Raw genomic sequence first — 21,809 nt, forward strand, 5'->3', positions numbered from 1 at the left:
ACACTTATATAGTATTATTAACATAATAATAGTGATAAAAAGGACCTTATAAGAGCCTTATTACCTATTAAGTAACACTTATTAATAGAACCTTAATATAAAGCATTACCGAAGTTATTTCTTCCAAAGTGAAGTCGGAATCCAAGTCCTTTCTGGCAGCATCACTAAGTTTAGGTGCTTCAAGAGAATCAAAGAAATCATTCAGATCAGTTTGGGCGGGCTCACACTTAGACGAATATAGTTCACTGTAAAATTCTCTAAAGCGGTCATTTATCTTCTTAGGGTTGGTCAGCAGGTCGCCCTACTCGATTTGATTGAGAGAATTGACCTAGCGGCCTGCACTCCCTTAAGAGCCTCTCCGGCTTGTCTCCCAGTTCAAATTGCTTTTGCCTGAGTTTTATTTATATATATATATATATATATATATATATATATATATATATATATATATATATATATATATATTTATCTTATTATAATCTTCGGAGGATTTTGAGGTCTGATATGTAGCTTTGAGGGCGAGAAGAGCATTTTCTATCTCTGATAGCCGCCTCCTCCTTTCTCTCTTTGCCATGGACTCGTAGGAAATTATGTCCCCACAAATAACCACCTTTATAGTTTCCCAGAGTGTGGAGTCCGAAACTTCACCATTATCATTAAACTCCACGAAATGTTTCAATTTGGTGGTAATATACTCTGTGAATTTATCTTCAGCTGACAGGGAGGGGTTGAAATGCCAGGAGTAAGATTGCTTTGGGAGAGAGAGATTTAAAGACATTGGGCCCTATCGTTGCATCGGCGTAGAGACTGTGTTTAGGGCCTGGCGCAGCCCAGATTAGTGGGTGTGGACCAGCGCACTCGATATCTTGGTGTCGGCGCTACACGCGGCCTCAAGCATTATAACCACGCCTTTTAAGTGTAAAATGATGCACCGTCTGCTCATTGGAGAAGTGCAGTAAAGAGTCACGAGCTTGCCTTTTAACACTAGCAAAGCCGGGACATTTTTACCTACCACAAGGTCATAGACGGATTATGACTTCACGGGCCGCTGGGCATGCCCCCAATGGCCCCCTCACGGGCCCCCCCCCCCCTCACAGCGCCCATGCGCATTATTACGGCCAGTCGGCCAGACTAATAACTAAGACACACATTCACCTGCATCTCAACAGGATTTACAGCACAGCCAAGCCACCTGAACACTCAAAGCCAACATGGCACAGCACAATCACATATAGCTACTGTAGGCTATTCAATTCACCTGTATCCAACACAGGATTTACAGCGCAGCAACCAGCGGGTCTCAGCCGACACACCACATTAACACATTCACTGCCAGCCGTTTCTTTTTTACTGTAGGTAGCTTCTGCCAGAGGGTTTTTTTGAGGATTCTGGCTCATCTTTCAAGAGCCGAGGATTCTTTTCTGCTAAGATTTTGTGAACACAAAATATCTCAAAAGAACTAATAGAATGTGTGCTTTCTCTGTCTAAAATAGTTAGTTTGTAGAGTTAGTAGTTATGTAGATATTAGCCGTTGAGTACAGCATGGTTTCAGCGTCTGAGACTGAAAGCTGAGATAATCGCAGTTTTGTGAAATTCAATCAAACAGGCAGAACAGTCACTTTAACCATTTATTTTTGGCATCAGTGAGACATCAGACATCTAAACAATATAGTTCTGAACCCCCTCTCCTTCAAACTCCTCCCTCCGTGGGCGTGTCTCTGGTGGCTTTCAGCAGCGTTTGTCATAAGCGAGTTTCTTCTGCTGCTGCTGCTGCGAGTTTGAGCAGCCTCCCTCCCTGGCGGCCCCCTCGTCGGCGAGTCTGGATGGGGCTGCTCGTTTCTTGGGTTTTCGGTTGAGAGCTTTGATGAAGCTTTGTGCGATTCTAGGCTTTATGCTGCGTGTTTCAAAGTGTGTTTTGCACCCAGTCTATTTTTGGAACCCCCCACCGTTGTGCGCCCGTGTGCACCAGCGCGAAAGCGTTTTCGCCTACAGTATGAGAATGAGGCTCGTTCGTTTTCGGTTGTGAGCTCAGCTGGAATGAAGCTGCTTGCGATTCCTTTCTGCTGGTGTTTCAAAGGTGTTTCAAAGTGTGTTGCACCCATAATCTATTATGCAAATTTGCAATCCCCCACCGCCAGCTCCCAAGCGCTAAAGCGAAAGCATTTTCGCCAATCCATTTTCATGAGAATGGCTTCCTCACACTGCTTTTTGCTTGGCTTCCTCTAGTCTGGAGAGCACTGTCGCCACTTAGTGGGTCGGTGGAATGGGTTGTACACGTTCGGTGGCTCCAATATTTATATAAGAGATGTAAAAGGGTTAGATCAACGTCCCACCGTCAATTTTTTTTTTTTTTTTGACGTATCAACTCGTCATTGGCAGTCAACCGTTGGATTTTTTTTGACGTATCAACTCGTCAATGGCAGTGAACGTGTTAACAACGTAGGCTACACTCCAACGCAAATAAGAGATGTTTTAGCCACCTCTAACAAAATCAAAGTAAAAAAAACAATAGGTGTCACACATGTTAGCAAAAACATAAATACTGTCTTTATAAGCATATAAAATAATCAGAAAGCAGTCTTACCTTATAGGTGTTTTTTCCTGACTCTGCTTCTTGCAAAATCATCCACGATGTCATTAAAATCCAGTGATTTGGTCAGTTCGCTCTCAATTGCCATGAGAGAAAGTGCTTTGAGGCGATGTTGTGTCATCTTAGTCCTCAATTCGTTTTTAATCCTGGACAGGACAGAGAATGACCGCTCCCCTTCGCAGTTGGTGACAGGCAAAGTCAGAAACAGCCGCAGCGCGACATAAACATTTGGAAACAGTGATTGCAGGCCACAATCTAAAATTATTTTCAGCAGTCCTTTTGCGCTTGTATCATCTTCAGCTTTAATAAATGATCTGAGCTGAATTAGTTCATCTCCTAAAGTGTCCTGTAGGTCGGATGGATATGCAGATGCCAGGACTTTAGCCTTTTCAATAATTACTGATGCGGATTCAGATTTGGCACAGAAAAGCACACTGAACAAACTGCACAGGTGCCCGTAGGCCTCCAGTCGGTGTCCGAGGCTCTGAATAAGCGTATCTATGGCAACATTGAAGGTCTCTATCTGAAACTTGCGTCTGCCATCAAACTCAATATCCTGCTCTCCAGTCGCAGTCTCGTCAGCAAAAGTCTTGCGTTTCTTTTTGCGATGAGTGTCGTGTCTGTAAGTCTGGCTGACGCAAGGTATGCTCAGCGCAGCCCTCTCAAAACTGTCAAAAAGCTCTCTCTGTGAAGCCACAAAATGACGCAAAGATTCAAGTGCCCTAACTGCAGTTGAAAGGGATATGTCACTTTTCTGCAAAGTAGCGCTAGTTGCTTGAAATCTTGACAACACAGTATCCCAAAACTTGGCCATGAACGCCATCTCCAATGTCTCCAATTGCGCACAGAGCGCAGCCGCCTCAGCGTGCGTGTCCCTTTTTTCTGTCTCATCCATAGAAACACTGTTAAGCCTCTCTTGTATAGTTTTATAATTTTGCCACAAGGCTTTCGTTGAGTCAGCACGGCAGCTCCAGCGCGTATTGGAGAGAGATTTAAGAGTTAGGTTTATACGCGCATCACCAAATACTGTGGCCCAGCGATGCGTGGAGGCAGAGCTAAACGTATAAAGCGACTGCAACAAGTCAAAATATTTACCAACTATATTACTACAGGCCTCAATACTGTTGACTCCCACCAGATTTAAAGAATGGGCAGCACAGGGTACATAGTGAATCAACGGATTCCTTTTTTTTAGATGTGCCTGCACGCCGTTGTATTTCCCAGACATATTGCTTGCATTGTCATATGATTGCCCACGGCAGTTTGCCAAGTCCAGTCCAAGATCATGCACCATTGAGACAACGCAGTCTGCTAAGCTTTCCCCTGTGTGACTCGTGATGGGCTCGAATCCTAGAAAGCGCTCCACTACATCTCCTGTTTTGCTCACAAATCGGAATATAAAGGTGAGCTGATCTACGTGGGATAAATCAGGAGTCGAGTCAACTATTACAGAGAAATATTTAGCATCTTGTAATTCCTTTATAATCGCTTGTTTAGTTTTCTCCCCCATAAGTTGTATAAACTCATCACAAATGGTTGATGATAAATATGAAACACTGCCCCTCCCCTTGCCTCCACACTTTCTCATATGTTCCGCCAAGAATGGATCAAATTCTGACAACAGCTCTAAGATGCCTAAGTAGTTACCGTTGTGTGGTGAACCTAACACTTCGTCATCTCCCCTAAATGCGAGACCCCTCTCCCCCAATAACTTTATGACAGAGACAACTCTCCTAAGCACCTCTCTCCAATATTCCCTCTCTCCCTCAAGTTGCTTCATAATGCCGGAGTCCACGGTGGCTGCACCTGTGGATCTATGATGCAGGGCACGCATACAGGCTCCATGCTCTACACTTCTCTCATGCTCGCCGATTCGCTCTGGGTGTTTCCAGTCACAGTAGCCAGTAACGAATGCTTGCGATTTGATGGAAAACAGCTTGCATGCAAAACAGTAAATATTTCCTGTGGATGGGGAATATATAATCCATTCTCTGTCAACCACGTCACCATTGAGCAAGCTGGATGTAAACTGTTCATTTGTTAAGAAGCGGCGGGTCTTGTTGCCACCAATCCCACTGTCCCTTACAGAGGCTGGATAATGTGCACGGCGATTCTGGAACACTTGAACTCCTCTGTCAATAAGGACTGATTTGGCCCGCTCACTTTGATAATGATTCCCCCACAAAGCTGGGTCAGTAACATTGAAGAACCAAGCCTGCTCGCCCTGGCCCTGCTCTCTTTCAGCAGGCTGATCATCCTCCTCAATGATGCTATCAGTATCAGGCGGGCGGGGGGGAGGCGATGTGCACTGCCGTTCGCCATCTCCACCGTCGTTGGTAGCCCCCCCATGATCCAGTAATCCTCCCATGGCCATGCCGGTCTGCTGTTCCTCCTCACCCACCAACAGTAGCCCCGATGCTGGTGCAGCAGCAGTGCTGCTACCTGGTTGTTGTTCCTCCTCCTCGACCTCAACACCTCCCGTCATGGTGGCCTCGTTAGCCGCTGATGGTGATGCTGCCACATTGTTGTCCTCCTCGTCCCTCTGAACTTTTGGAAAGAAACTTGAAATGCGAGGAATTTGCTGTAAAACCTCTGCTTGCCTTGCTTCCTTTTCTTTTCTTATCTTCAGTTTAGCTGCTCCGCTTAGAGGCCCTGATGCTGTTCGGCGCTGCTCCATTTTTAATAGGCTATGCCAGTGGTTCCCAACCTTTTTACACCAAGTACCACCTGAGAAAGTAGTTGGCTCTCCAAGTACCACCATATGACCGACGTTAAAATACAGTCTATTCAGCTATGCACAGTTCACGCAGGAGGCACATTTATTCCAACCTGCAGCCTATGTGCAACCTGCAGCAGCTGCACTTGTGCTGGGTTGACTGCTGTCTTCACCTCCTTGTGCTTCATCGTTGCTGCTCTCCTCTACTACAGCTCTTTTACGATTCCCTCCCGTTTTGATCCACTTTAGCATCCCTCCTCGTCTTTGTTCACCACTTGTGTAACCATGCAGGGCGGGCAGGTAATTGTGCATGCGCAACAGGTATAGTGTCCGTCAGAAACAAATATTTGTTTCTAATTCTCAAGACAACAAAATAAACCTCAATTTCAATGATCACAAGTTTATTTTCATTCGTAGTATTATTTTGATAGATAAACATGTTTTACAATTGATTTTAAAGTTGGGTTTATTTCATAATTTAAACATTGGGATTCCAGGGATCAAGTACCACCAGCAGGGGGGGGCGCGAGTACCACCTACCTTGAGAAACACTGCCAATAATATTAATAATTAATATTATTATTTCACTTTCACATGTTTGAAAACTACTACTAATGACCACCATGGATTTTGCACAAAAACTAAAACAATTTTTTTTTTTTTTTTTTTTTTTTTTTTTTTTTCACAGAGCCTTCCAAGTACCACCAGCAGGGGGCGCAAGTACCACCTACGGTACGCGTACCATAGGTTGGGAACCACTGGGCTATGCTAATGCTTGCTGCTCATTGACAAATTGTCTTATTCGTTGATTCGTTGACCTGTTTGAACTCACTGACCTGTGTTTAAACTCACTTAGCGCCCTCTATCAACCAGTTCATTAATCTAATGGGCATGTGAACAGGCCGGGCAGGCCCATGGGACACACACAAGCTTTGATCATACTTTTTTATTATTTACCTTAACAAAAAATAAGAAAAGACAACTCAAACCATGGAAAATACAATTACATATAATATTACATCTGATAATATAAATAGATTACAAGCTTCTTTCTTGAGAAATTATGATAATAGGCTTAATAATAGCCTATTATATCTGAAATAATATAGGGCATCCCATGATTTTTGCAAGAGGTGGGTGGGCCCCTATGAGAAGTTCAAAATAGCTTAGTTTATAACAGTATATTTAACAGCGACTACACAAAGAGGCAGGCCCGCTGACAGGCCAGACAGTTTCAGGTGTCCCAGGCCCTGGGACCAGAAATAATTATTCATATGGAACATTTTGTAAAAATAAAGGGTTGGGATAATTTCGTCCCAGGCCCGGCCAGGCCTGATACGAGGCGGCTAGGCCTCAGTGGGCCCATAAGATAGCTAGAGTCTCTTCGCAGGCCGCCTGCGAAGTGAGCTCAGGGGCCCATAAGCTAGAGTCTCAGCTGCGAAGTGAGCTCAAGGGCCCATAAGCTAGAGTCTCAGCTGCGAAGTGAGCTCAGGGGCCCATAAGCTAGAGTCTCAGCTGCGAAGTGAGCTCAGGGGCCCATAAGCTAGAGTCTCAGCTGCGAAGTGAGCTCAGGGGCCCATAAGCTAGAGTCTCAGCTGCAAAGTGAGCTCCATCAGTTAGAGTCTCTTCGCAGGCCGCCGCAGCTCATGGGCCCCCTGAGCTCTCGGGCCCCTGGGCGAGTGCCCGGTATGCCCGTTCAGTAATACAGCCCTGCACAAGGGCCAGAAGAGGGGTCGACTGACCCCTAGTCATTTGAATGAGAGGCTGTGCATTTGCACCTCTTGTGTGGAGTCTCCCTGTCAATTCTATTCAAATGCGAAATGAATTCTATTCAAATGCTAAATGTACTGGCCGGGGAGAGGGGAGGTGTCTCTGCTATCATGGCAAATTTGTCCTCCACAAGGCCGGCAGCCCTTGTGCTCTTGTCATCAAAGCGTAGATAGCGCATGATATCGGTCTGATTTTGAAAATGTATGAAGACAGGGTCGTACAACAGACATATTTAGGAAAAGTCAAGAAAGTAGGGATTTGGAACTCGATCGAGTGCAAAGATATATTTTATTTTAACTCACAGGGGTCACGTGACCCCTTTGACGGCCCTTCTAGTGTTAAGCTCCAATTCCACGGATAAATCCAGTAGAACCAGACAAGCCAAGCGCTCTGCTCCCCCCCCCCCCTCCCTTCATCCCGTCTGTCAGTCTCCATATATAGGCTATTATTCCATATTATTATGCTTCTCAAACCAATCTAACTGCAGTTTAAATACTGCAAGCATGTAAATAAGCTACACTATAGCAAGATCAAAGTGAAAAGAATGTTCTAAACGCATCAGCTAGAAAAATATAGCATATCCCTATATGATGAGATTAATTAGATTGGTGAAAGTTTGTCCAGAAAGATATCGTTTTCTCTCCCCTGCTGCAGGTAGGATGATGCACACAAATATAGCCTACATTATGTAAAGTCATTGCAGAAATGTGTTTTTATTGTAAAACTAAATGTGAAGTAGGGCCAAGTTATTGGAGCAGACATCACAGTATAGCACATGACAGTAGAAGCGCATTACGCTGTCACTTATCTAAATCACGTTAAATCGACGAGGGATATATATAGGCCCAGGATGACATATATGTTTCACATAGGGTGGTGTTTTCATTTCAATGTTTTATTTGGTCCAATATTGAAATGTTCTACAATAGCATGTTGTGGGAACATGACACATTATTTAGATCTATTTCCATGTACCTTTCTATCTATTTAGGCTAATTTCAATGCGATTTATTATCGAAATGGATAAGCTCAATGCATGCTGGGAGATTTCACATGTCTGGCTGTTGCAGGGAAGGCAGGCAGTGAATGTTTGCCCACAATGATCTCGTTCCTTCACTGCACAGGTAGGATGATGCAATAGCCTCTGAATGTCACGGGCTCAGTCAAAACTGTCATGTTAGAAAAAACTGTCATGTTGTTAAAATATCTACGGTAGAACAACTTATTTTTTCTGAGAGAGAGAGAGAACAGGCAAACTTTTTTTCAAGCAGTCCATATTGTGCTTGTCAGACTGATGAATAAGAGAGAGGGAGTGACACAGAGAGAAGGGACAGAGGAAAGGGCAGAGGAGCGCTCCGCGCAACCAGCGCACTGAATAGGCCTGGTTTTCGCGCAAAGCGCTAAATTTACGCCAGGTGGGAAGATATCATTAGGCCGGTATTTAAGGCCGAAACGCCCATTCTTGCCCATTCCGCCTAAAGCGCATTTGGCGGCCTAGAGCCATGTTGATATCTTCCCGAGGCAGGCGCAAGGCACGTTTTTTTGCGTGTAAGGCCGGTTTTTGCGCCGAAGGCCTGTGGGAAAATAGGGCCCATTGTCAGGGGAGCATGGTCAGAGATCAATATATCGTGATACTTCGAATTGGTGACGTGGAGGATTAATTTGGAGTCAAATAAAAAGTAGTCTATCCAAGATTTGTGAACATGGGAATAAAACGAATATTGTTTGTCGGTAGGGTGCTGGACCCTCCATATGTCAACTAAGTTTCTAGATTTAATGAGATTATTTAGGACTTGGACTGATGAAATACTTGGGGGGGCGTGAAGATAGTCTATCCATAAATTTGTTTAAGTAGCAGTTAAGGTCGCCCCCCCAATTATTACGTTCGAGTTGCCGGTGTCAGGGAGTAAATCAAAGACCTTAATACATTTTTTTGGATCATCTATATTTGGGGCATAAATATTAAGTAAAGTAATTGGAAATAAATAAATTGTGCCAGTAAGTAAAATAAATCGTCCGAAAGGGTCTGTGGTCATCGAGGTGAGGTGAAACGGGATGTTCTCTTTAAAGAATTGCCACACCCCGGGCGTGAGATGAGAATGGCGACTGGTATACCTGGGAGATCCAATTACGTCTCAAGCTACATTGTTGAGTAGATTTTATGTGCGTTTCTTGCAGGAAGATGATGTCCGGTGATAGGGAATTGATATATCTGAAAACCTCTCTTTTTACAGTCTGCCCCAACCCCCTGACGTTCCATGAAATCAGTGAGAGATCACTACCCCCTAGCTGAGCGCTAGCCTGAGAACCAGACATATATAGACAATATAGACATTTGTATGAGCAAGCACATATATGCTGTATAAGGAAAAGTAAAGTGACTGGTACCATTATTATCATTGTAATGAAAACAAGAAATGAAAAACAAAATAAAACAATCCTGGCTGAGACAAGAACTGGAACACATAAACCCCCCCCCCCCCCCCCCCCCCCCACCCCCCGCCCCACATATTGCCCATATGATACTCCCATTCTATCTAATGGGTGTACTTCCATACAGACTACAGCCTAGAGTGAGCCCCCTCCAAAGCACAACTGTTTCAAACAACCAAACTTCAACTGAGGTAGTATATGTTACACTGCTACGGTAATATAAACATATGAAAATAATAACAAAACAGTCAACATAGCAGTGACATAAAGTGCCAAATTGTAAGCACTAATGACCAACTAGGTTTAGGTAACAACTCTGTATAAACTTTTTTTTTTTCCTTCCTATTTTTCAAAAAATCATTCTTGACACATTCTTGAATCATTCTTTTTTTTTCTCCCATTTTCATGTTTTTTTAGTTTTCATTATTATTATCATTATAATTATTGTTCTGTTTTGGTAAACTTCATATATGTGCACTGCTGCAGCAATATAAAAGTAATAATAAAAATAAAACAGTCAGCGCAGCAGTGACATACAGTGCCGATTATTGTAAGTGCCAACTTGTCAGGCTTGGTGTGGGAAATGTGGATCTATGCGCGGATAGTTGATGGCCAAGACACACTTGGTAAACTGAAGTCTCGATGAGTAGGAATGCTGAGGAACTTGATAGCTGGGTCTGCAAGGTTCGAAGATGGGGAACTGTTGCAGAAGGTTGCCGTGATATTAGTTTCGTTCATGAACAACTCCAGAGGACCTGCAGAACCGAACCTTTATAGATCCCGAATATGACATCACCTTGTGTTATGACATCACCAGCGAGACCATCCGAAAGGCATGATTGAGACACTTAAGAATCATGACATCATCAGTGAGTGAACTATGACATCACAGTAGGAATGATGACATCACAGTAGGAATGATGACATCATCCTAACACAACTAAGTTTAGGTAACACAACAAACACAAACATTTTTTTTTCTTCCTATTTTTCAAAATTCTACATTAATCTTTTTCAATTATATATATATATATATATATATATATATAGAGAGAGAGAGAGAGAGAGAGAGAGAGAAAGTTCATGCGCTAAACCACAGTTAGGAAGACGTAGACTGGTGCTCAACAGTTGAGGAACCACAGTAGCATCAGAAGGAGAATACTGGAGCACTCAGGTCGTCTTTAGATGGTTTATTATAAGGTACAGATCAAACACTGACGTTTCGACACTCGGTCTTCTTCAGAGGGAAGAAGACCAAGTGTCGAAACGTCAGTGTTAATTAAAAAAAAATATATATATATATATACTGTATATATATATATATATTTCTTTTTAATTATTGTTCAGTTTTCTTTTTGTTGTTTTGTTACACCATTCTTCTCCGCCATCCAAGTTACCCACTGCTGTCCTGTTTCAGCTCCTGCACAAACGATTCCGCTGCCGATGCTGTGTCAAAAAGGTGGCGTCTCCTCTTGTAGGTTACCAGAAGTTTAGCTGGGTGGACGATCCGTGCAGCTCCGGAACTCCGCAGCTCCAGAACGTTGAGGGAGGCCAGGACTCTCTTCACAGGGTCGAATATCTTCCTTCGCTTGAGCAGCTCAGCAGGAAAGAACAGGATTTTGTTGTTGTCCAGAAGTATGGATCCCTTCGCTCTGGCAGCCGTCATGATCCGAGACTTGTCTGCGTAGTTGAGGAGCTTAATTATAACTACTCTGGGTCACGCTGCAGACTGTGCTTCACCCTCGCTATAGGCATAGGCCAATTCTATGCACTCTCTCGATCAGCAGTGGTCCGGGTAAGTTATTTGCACCAAGCACACCTGGTAGCCACTTGAAATGAACACATATCCGTCCCTTCTTTCTTTTCGGGGAGGCCCACCAATCGAATGTTGGAGCGGCGGCTGCGATTTTCAAAATCAACCACTTTCAGCGTTAGCTCTTCAATATGGTGTAGCATGGCAGCATTTTCATTCCGCATGGTTGCGATGTCATCTTGGTTGGTGCTAATTCTGTCTTCGGCTTCTGTAATGCGCACCGTCACGGCTTTGTATGCCGTTTATCGCGCTCAGAACCCCATCGAATCTCGATGTGAAGTCGCCCTTCATATCTCGGATAGCAACCAGGACTGGGTCTGGGTCTGGGCTAGCCGCCATGCTAGCACTCTGCTCCTTCTCGCTAGCATCGTTAGCCTTGTTGCTAGCTTGTGATACCGAAGCAAACATGGAGTCTATTTTCACCTCATTCAGCGTGGTCTTTTTCTTTTCTTTGTCTTTCGGCTTCGTCATCGTGAGTAAACCTAATTCTGCAAGCAGTGTTTAGGCAGTGCGGGTTAATTGAGGTAGTTTGGTCGTCAATATTTAAAAAATATTACGGAGGAGCTCTCACATCTGACTGCTCACCACCGTGTCATACCGGAAGTCCTAGCCATGCTTTGGTTAAGATTTTTTTTTTTTTTTTCAACCTGGAGCCTATTTTCCACACTGTATGTGTCTCTAAGGGACTCTTCGTGACATATTTTTTCAAATTGGTGGAGTACTCACCGAGATAGCTTTGTTTACAGCTGGAGTGATGTGCTCAATCTAGAGTCAAATAGATGATAGATTTTGGGCGTGATTGACAGGTTGCCAATAGTGGTGGTGGTTTAGTTGAGTTCCCTCCCCCTCCCTCCCCTGATATATGAAGCGCTTTGAGTGTCTAGAAAGGCGCTATATAAATCCAAACAAAACGCCAAACTAGAGGCTTCAAAACTCGAGTCCACAAACCACTGGGTGATGTCACAGTGGCTCCATCCATATTTTGTATATGACCTATGGGTTGTAGCCATCTTTTCTTCAAAAACCAGGTTACACACTTTTTGAAGGGCTGGGTATTGTTTAAAAAATCACGATAACAGTATCAATACCAGTATCTTTAAACTGATTCAATTCAATTCAATTCAATTTATTTGTCCACAATGTGGAAATTTGTCTTCGGCTTCACAGGTTTGCTTGTGTACAGAGAGGAATACATTACATTTCAACATGGGAGACAAATACATTACATTTCAACAAACACCAGGGTACACAGTACAGAACACAGGGATTGACAGGATGGAAACAATACAACATGGAACAGGGACACACATACAGGCAGTGATAACGGACATGGTTCTTATGTGGATGGGGTTTATGAATTTAGCAGGTTTATTGCATTTGGTATGAAGGATTTTTTGTAGATATTTTTGGTTGCAGCGGGGACTCTGTAGCGTCTTCCTGAGGGCAGTTTTGTGAACTCAGAGAAGAGGGGATGTGCTGGGTCAGACACAATTTGTCTGGCTTTCCGTTTCGCTCGTTTTTTATATATCGATCCCAGTTGCTCCTGGTCCTTTCCACTAATTTTACTCGCCATGTTTGTTATTCATGACAGTCTGTTTCTATTCATGGCTCCTAGATTTCCATACCATGTGCACATATCAAAGGTCAGGATACTTTCAACAAGGCTCTTGTAAACTGTCTCTAGAATGGCTTTGCTTATTCTATATGTATCTAATTTCCTAATTAGATACAGGCGTTGCATAGCTCTTTTAAATATGTAGTCGGTGTTGGCTGTGAAACTTAAATTAGAGTCGAACAAGTTTCCTAAGTTTCCTAAGGTTTTTTTTCCATACTTTTATTTTGGAGTTGGATACCATTTTTTCACGTATTCCGGAAACACTTATTTTCCTAACCGGAAGCATAAACCACTAGAAGTTCCGTGCACACCTGAGCACACAACTTTTGCCCTGACGAAGGCCACAGCAGCCGAAACGCGTAGGCAACTACACCTTTTTCCTACTTTTCCCACTTTCCTTCCTCTTACCTCCCTCAACGAGTGTCGCCTTGGTTGCGCCTGAGACCACCAAACTGTCCAAGTAAGTGGCCTCTGGCACTTTATTTTATAAAGGTTCCTAAGTATTTAAATTCTGTCAATCAGTACAGGTGTAAAGATGTGTCCAGCGTTCCTGTGGCTCGCAATGACTAGCTCCCTAGTCTGCGTGTCGTTTATCAGGAGGGCACAGTCATCACACCACTTTACAAGCTGTTCTATGTGATGGAAATAGGTGGATTGACCGCTTGTGTCCCCTGTCCTCATGAGGCCCACTAGCGCCATATCATCGGCGTATTTATACAATTGGCAGATTGCATTCATAATGTGCATTGCACTGGTGTATAGAGAAAATAACACAGCAGACAGGACGCAAGCCTGCGGTGCTCCTATATTCAAGATGACTGTCTCAGAGGTGAGGCCGTTGAACCTCACTCTCTGTGGTCGATCTGAGAGGAATCCACTGTATGATGTGGCAGTTTATGTTGATTTCACAGAGCCTCTTAATCATAGTGTGTTTTTTCATGCAGTTAAAAGCGGAACTGAAATCTATAAATAAAATTCTAGCAAAACTGTTAGGCTGCTGTATGTGCTTACTGATGGGAGTTCATTCATGTCAGTGTTGCATCTCCAGTACTGCGGCCCTTCCTGTATGCAAACTGAAATGGATCAAAGATGAGATTACACCGCTTGAAGTCTGTTGCTGATGCCGATACTTAACAGTAGAGTACTTCATTTGATACCTTTTTTCCACAGGCGTGTAGTATAGTCATACTTTTGGACTTTTTGGTGGCATTTCGGCATGCTGAACTGCAAACTCAGTCACATACGCTGTGCTCGACTTCACCAACACATACTGCATGGGTTGTATTTTGTTCTAGATCTGTGTACAATAAAAAGCAACTGCAGGTATCATTTGACTGGAGAAGTTTTGATACCACTTGGTACTTGGTTATTTCAGTCGATATCTTAAACATATCAAGTAGCGATACCCAGCCTTACTGTATCACCTTTGCACTTGTTCTTCTTCTTGTCCCTGGTCGTGCAGTTCCAGCAGATGTCGGAGCATGCTCTGTTCTCCAGCTCAGTGGTGGACATCTTCACCGAGCTCAACGAAAGCTTTGAGAGCATCAAGGAGCTGGGCTGCCCCGACCCCAAAGTGGCTGCGCACTACAACCCCCGCTTCGCCAAGGTGAGATGTGGATCAAACGCACTTGGGATAATGGGGGAAGACCCTAGGTGATATAAACTAGTCTGTGATTTTAACCAAAATCCACAAAACCTTCTATGTAATTTAGGGTATTATGTGGACAATTGTAGTAAGCCTCAAAATGTATGAGTTATTAGTTTCAACCCAAATCCTAAATATAGCCATTTCCCTGTTATCATTGTTTGCTGCTGCAGGATTTGAAGTGGGCAGTGCTTATGGCTCCAAAACTCACTGCCATCTGACGTCAGGCGGATCCAATCATAAAGTAGTTTGCAGTTGCCCGTTCTTACAAATCACCGATGACATCATCACAACATCACATCATTAGGTAATTAGGGCAATCGCCTAATTAAAAAATACGGCTCTGTCAGCCCAGGTCTGCCCGTCCAGTTCCTCCCCGATTCTAAAGGTCCTCCTTACACATCAAGAGCGATGTGAATATACGGCACGAAATTGCGATGCGAGTTTTGACCCACCTGTCAATCACAGCCACAGATGTGTACACGTCGGAAGCGAATTTCTGAAAAATCCACCGTGGTTCGAAAAAATAAAAACAGCAATAACGCTCAGCGAAACTTCGCCGTTAGTATGCACGCTTGCATTGACTGATATAGGTTCGGAAAATATTATTGACGTGCAAATTAATCGCACGAAAAAAACGCTCCTGATGTGTAAGGACCTTTATACTCCCATCCCATCCTCAGACTAATGACTCTAATGACCAATGACTAATGATCACTGATGACATCTTCAGCACAAAAATTGAAACAGGGAACAGACAGACAATGCCCACATGCTCCCTCTTATAATACTAGGCACTTGTGCGCTCAATTCCTGGTCTCGCCCGCTATGCAGGCTTGCTAGCTTGGCCGTGATGCGACCTTGCCCACCCTGCAGTTTGCCGAGCTGGCCCTGCAGCTTGCAGGCCTTGCCTGCCCTATTGGCGCGCGCGCAATGTCTCCCTCTCTCTCCCTCTGTCTCTCTCCCCCTCTTTCTCTCTCCCCCTCAGTCTCTCCTCCCTCTCTCCCTCTTCTCTCCATCAGGCTCTCTCCCTCTCCTCTCTCTCCCTCTCCCTCAGACCTCCTTCTCACCAAACGCGATCAACTCGCATGCACTCGCACTCATCCTGTCAAGCCCTGCCCCCTGCTTCAGCTTGGTTGGCTGCCTTGCTGTATTTCCGTCTTCAATTGGTCTATTTCGGTTTTGGCCCCTCCTCTCGTCTTGTCGTTTGCAATGTCCTGACGCCAGGTATCCCAGCATGCTTTGCAAGGTGGTGAGCGACAGACGGCAGCGAGGGAAGGAGGGGCCATTTCGAAATCCACCAATTGAAGATGGAAATACAGCAAGGCAGCCAACCACGATGTAGCAGTTGGGCAGGGCTGACTGCGTGACCGCCCATGTCACAATGCCTATGTATGATATCACTGATGACATCATCATTGATGACATCATCACCAATGACATCATCACTGATGACATCAATCTGCCCTAATAAAAAAATCTGGCTCTGTCAGGTCACAATGTCTGTGATGCAGCTTTCCTTCACATTGAAAATGTTATTGCTACAGAACAAATGTTTGAAATTCAAATTAAAGTAACAATCTGCGTTGCGGTTGTTTTTTATGTCTCTGTCACTGGATTGTGCAAGATTTTGTTCTATAACATATATCCATAATGTACTTGACACAACATTGAAAAGTGATAAGTGACTTCCTGGACATTTGTATGTCGTAAAACCAATAAACAAATCTGAGACAGAGAAAAAAAAGTAACAATCTGTGACATTTACATGTCATTTACATTTTGGTAGCTACTCTCTGTTGCTATAAAAGATGAGTAGTGATTCAACTGATATCCAGTGAAAGCATTTAGATGTGCTGTGGTGTTGCAGTGATGCTTTTTACATTTCCGGTTAGTTTGTAGTGATGGGCGGGTTTGAATGAATCGTTCAAAACTCGAGACTCTTTTTACTGACTTGGGACTCGTGAGTATTGTCTGACTCGACTCGCCCCCTGTATCAAGTTAATTGCTGTGAGAGAAAACAACCACTTTGGCGCTTGTTTCAACTCAGTACTCACTCTCCCGAAGCCAAATTTCCCTCCCTGTCCTGAGCTGAAGGGCGAGCGGAGTCAGAGAGCAGAGCCCAGCGCGAGCAGAGCCCACAGCCCCTCGCTGCCTTGAGCTCACTTGTTTCTCCTCGCGGTGCTCTCCCAGCTCCGCCCAGCCCGGAGGCCCTCCCCACTCGCTCTCCTCCTGTCACCACTGTGAGCTCGAGTTGACTCAACCCGTCTGCACCAGGCAAGCACTCGTCTCGCTCACCCACAAATTCCATGCCACAGTCAGTAACCAGCCATGAATGTTAATGGAAACAATAAAATAATTGTATGTCAAAAAATTAGCCTACCTCAGAGTTGGTTTGTTTGCTCCCCTCACGTTAGAACGTATTGACAATACTTAACGTTCCTCTAGCAAAGGTAATTATGTAATCATTAAATAAAAAAATGCCTGCAAGTTGCAACCGCTGCCTTTTGGAGATGAACTGCTGAATGACAACATAGTTTAATTACGTGCGTTATGAACTGAGTGGTTCAGTGAGTATAACTTCTGGTCTGGACTCAACTCGAGTGCTGCAACACCCTCTGCTGTTTTGTATTGGAATTGCAATGTCAATAAAAAAAAAATATATATATATATTAGGGCTGTCAAAGTTAACGCGATAATAATGCGTTAACGCAAATTCCTTTTAACGCGCGATTAACGCATGCACTTTCTGTGATGTTTGCGCCTTGGTCCGCCCGTAGTTTTGGAAATCAGGAAGTAGCCTCCTAAAGCAGAAATAAATCTCCATGAGGAGCAGAAAAGGAGGAAGAAAAGGGTATAAAATGGCAAGTTCAGCTTCAAGTAGGGTGAGCAGATGTCCTGCTTTGTGCGGGACTGCACAGCATTTTCATGACTTCACACGTCCTGCAAATTGAGAAGATGTCCGAGACAGTGTGAGAGAGAGAGAGAGAGAGACAGAGAGAGAGAGAGAGAGACCAAGACAGCGAGAGAGAGAGAGGCGGGGAGAGAGCGAGGCAGGGAGAGAGCCTCTAGTTAACGAGCTTGTTAACAGACTGACACTGCAGTCTCAGAGATGCGTAAGTATTCTAACTACAGTGTAGCAATAATAACAATAGCCTACCAAAGGCCAATTACATACTAATACTTACTTTTTTTTCTCTATATCAGATCTCTTGCCTATGTGATCTCTTCTCATGGCTTCTCTTATCACTGCTATGCTGATGACACCCAACTTTTCCTTTCCTTCCCCCCCTCCGACACTCAAATCGAGGCTCGCATCTCTGCATGTCTCAAGGACATTGGCGACTGGATGTCTGCCCACCACCTCAAGCTCAACCTTGGTAAGACAGAGCTACTCTTCCTCCCAGGGAAAGACTGTCCTCTCACAGATCTCTCCATCTCCATCGACAACACCACTGTACTGCCCTCCCAAACAGCTAAGAACCTTGGGGTGATCCTCGACAACCAGCTGTCTTGCTCTGCCAACATAGCTGCGACAGCACGCTCCTGTAGGTTCTCCCTCTACAACATCCGCAAAATCCGTCCCTTCCTCACAAGAGAAGCGACTCAACTCCTGGTCCAGTCACTTATCGTCCCTCGCCTGGACTACTGCAACGTGCTCCTGGCGGGCCTACCTGCCACCGACATCCGACCGCTTCAGCTCATTCAGAACGCTGCAGCCCGTCTGGTATTCAACCAACCCAAATTCTCTCATGTCACTCCCCTCTTCCGGGACCTCCACTGGCTTCCCATCTCAGCTCGCATCAAATTCAAGACACTGGTACTGGCCTACAGGGCAGTACACCAGTCAGCTCCCCTGTACCTGCAATCTATGGTCAGGTTCCAAACCTCTCACCGCTCCCTTCGCTCCTCTACCAGTGCAGGGCGCCTCGCTCCTCCTTCGCTAAGGGCGCTCAAAAGTCGCTCATCCCGATCTCGACTCTTCTCCTCCCTGGCACCCCAATGGTGGAACGAGCTGCCACCTTCGGTCAGGACTGCTGAATCACTGCCGATCTTTCGGAAGAGACTAAAGACTCACCTTTTCAGGCTCCACCTGGGCCCTTCTTGATCTAACTTCTTTCTCTCTCTTCTTTCTCTCTCTTTATTTAATATATAAAAAAAAAAAAAAAAAAAAAAAAATCCTAAACTAAAACTCGTACCACTGTTCCTTCAGGATTTGTAGTTGTCATAGACTGTGCTCCATAGTTGATTGCTCTATTGCTGACAAAAAGTGTGTTACTGTAAGTCGCTTTGGATAAAAGCGTCTGCCAAATGACGTAATGTAATGTAATGTAATATGATACTACCCATATTCTTTGCACAAACACAAAGCTCGCCTATATTATTCCGCACAATTAAAGACAGCCTCAAATCTCAACAGCATCCAGTCTTTGAGATTTAGGGCCCTATTCTCCCACAGGCCTTCGGCGCTAAAACGGGCCTTAAACGCAAAAAAACGTGCCTTGCGCCTGCCTCGGGAAGATATCAATATGGCTTTACGCTGCCAAATGCGCTTTAGGCCGAATGGGCGTGGCGCAGTCCCAGAATGGGCGAGAATGGGCGTGTCGGCCTTAAATACCGGCCTAATGATATCTTCCCACCTGGCGTAAATTTAGCGCTTAGCGCTTTTGAAAACCAGGCCTATTCAGTGCGCCAGTTGCGTGGAGCGCTCCCTTCTGGCTCTCCTCTGTCACCCTTCTCTGTGTCACTCTCTCCCTCTCTCCTCTCTCTCCTCAGTCTGACAGGCACAATACGACTGTCTCTGTCTGACTCCCTCGCTCAGACAGACACAACACACATCCCATAGGAAAAAGCAGTTGTAAGTTCACTGCCTGTGGATGTCCCAGCATGCAATGGGCTACTCCATTTCGCTACTAAATAGCAACCAAATGAGCCGAAATAGATATAAAGGTTGATCTAAATAATGTGTAATGGTAACACAACCTGCAATTGTAGAACATTTCAATATTGGACCAAATAAAACATCGAAATGAAAACACCACCCTATGTGAAACCTATATGTCATCCTGGGCCTATATATATCCCTTGTTGATTTAAAGTGATTTAGATAAGTGACAGCGTAACACGCTTCTACTGTCATGTCCTACTGTGATGTCCGCTCCAATAAATTGGCTCTACTTCACATTCTAGTTTTACAATAAAAACACATTTATGCAATGACTTTACATAATGTAGGCTATATTTATGTGCATATCCTACCATCCTAGCAGGGGAGAGAAAACGATATCTTTCTGGACAAACTTTCACCAATTAATAATAATAATTAATCTCATCATATAGGGATAGGCTATATTTTTCTAGCTGATGCCTTTAGAACATTCTTTTCACTTTGATCTTGCTATAGTGTAGTGTATTTACATGCTTGCAGTATTTAAACTGCAGTTAGATTGCTTTGAGAAGCATAATAATATGATGGTCTCGACCTAGTTTCAAGATGAAGACCAGACACGCTGCCTCACGCCACATGTAATCTAGAAACATAGCGACCTCAGCATCACATGTAATGCTAGCGTGACACACAAGTGCAGTAATCCCAGAGTGACGCGCTAATGCCGTCAGTGCAGTAGTGACGCACTTGCCTAGGTGACGGCGTTAATGTCGTCAGTACCGAGGCTATGACGCGACAGTACTTATAGCCACGCCGAGCGCACCACAGCCCTTGTTCCCTGCCCTCTAGCCGCTGCACTAAGCTGATCCAATTCCTTCTCTGGAAGCCGCGTTTCACCTCTCAAGCTGCCCATTCCTCCAGATCCTGCTATCAGCCATCCGCATTCATACCAGCCATCCGCACTAACGAGACCACTCACCGTTCGCTCCTGCACCATGTCGGGCCGTGAAAACGAAGACTTCGAAGCGCAGTACCAGTTCGAGCTCGAGGCATCCAGCTCCGACGAGGACTTGCCCGTCGAACCATCCACGCCCGGGCACGGGCTGCAACAGGCAAGCGCACGGCAGCAGGCTTCGGCAGCACCAAACGCAGCTCAGACGGGGGACCTCATCGCCAGGGGAAGACAAGCGGGGCCGGCGCGCAGAGGAGGTAGAGCGCGCGGCCGAGGAAAGAAAGCAAACGGTGCCAAGTCACGAGGACAAGCAACAACTCGCAGCCGCGCAAGAGTCGAAGTGGAGAGCGCTCCGGGCCCGGGCACGAGCACTCGGGGGCGCGGAGGGAAGCAAACGCGCGCCCCCGCGAGGAGCGCAGCAGCGCCGGCCAAAGCATACGGCAGGCCATTAGGGCCAAAAATCGTCGCGAAAATCAATAACGCCGCTCAAATCAATAACGCCGCTCAAATTCCCGCGAGGAGCTCAGCCGCCCCGCCTGAGGCACATGGCAGGCCAACAGCTCCGCAAATCCCCTCAGGCTTCCCACCCGCCGCGGCAGGCCCCCCGGCCCCGCCCAGGCAGCAGGAGGGGGAGCTGGCCGCAGCCATGCGTTCTATAGCAGAGACCCTTAGCGGGTTCCAGGCTAGCCTGGATGCCATGCGCCCAGCGCAGCCACCAGTCCAGCAGGCGGTGCCCATACAACCAGCAGTGCCCGCAGACCCAACCCCCATGCCTTACCCAACCCCCATGCCTTATCCACCGGCGGCAGCAGTAGCGGAACCCAGCATGCTCCTCGCCCCTCCCACTCACCCATTCTTTCCCAGGCAACCAGCGGCGGGCGCAGCGCAGCCCAGCACGCTGCCTGCCCTACCCGCCACACCGTACCCATGTTGGCCCTTCCAACCGGCGGCGGCCTCAGCACAGCCCAGCGCGCCACCCGCTCCTCCCGCCCAGACGTGGACCTTCCAACCGGCGGTGGCCTCAGCCCAGCCCAGCGCGCCACCTGCTCAGATGTGGCCCTTCCAACCGGCGGCGGCCTCAGCCCAGCCCAGCGCGCCACCGGCTCCTCCCGCCCAGATGTATTCCCTGGCTTCAGCGCTGCCCGAGTTTACTTTCGGTAAGCGTTACATTCCCCAGTCGGCCGGCATCTCTCCCAAGCTAAAGTCCAAAATCCTGCAGGGCCAGGACGTCAATCTAGTCAGCATTCTCCTGCCCTCACCGGAATGCAGCAAGAAAATCACGAGCGCGGACACCAGCGTTCTAAGTTCGTCCGACCCCCGCCTACACAGGGACCTCACCATAACGGAGTTCACGAGCGCGTTCGGAGTTTTCCGAGACGTAATTTGT

The 21,809-nt window shown here is 45.7% G+C and overlaps 1 protein-coding gene across 1 annotated transcript in view; it reads left to right on the forward strand.

The window, feature by feature from the left end:
- The window catches only part of LOC310800854 (protein unc-13 homolog B-like), a gene marked incomplete at both ends in the record, with an annotated part of 267,146 nt that overhangs the window by 175,830 nt on the left and 69,507 nt on the right, over positions 1-21,809 (forward strand). Inside the window, one exon of the mRNA XM_083664751.1 lies at positions 14,400-14,543. Within this exon, the coding sequence (XP_083520877.1) occupies positions 14,400-14,543 (144 nt within the window). The remainder of the gene's footprint in view (positions 1-14,399; positions 14,544-21,809) is intronic.

The sequence above is a fragment of the Poromitra crassiceps genome (assembly GCF_964638095.1).
Source record: "Poromitra crassiceps genome assembly, contig: HAP1_SCAFFOLD_125, whole genome shotgun sequence".
NCBI classification, from domain to species: domain Eukaryota; kingdom Metazoa; phylum Chordata; class Actinopteri; order Beryciformes; family Melamphaidae; genus Poromitra; species Poromitra crassiceps.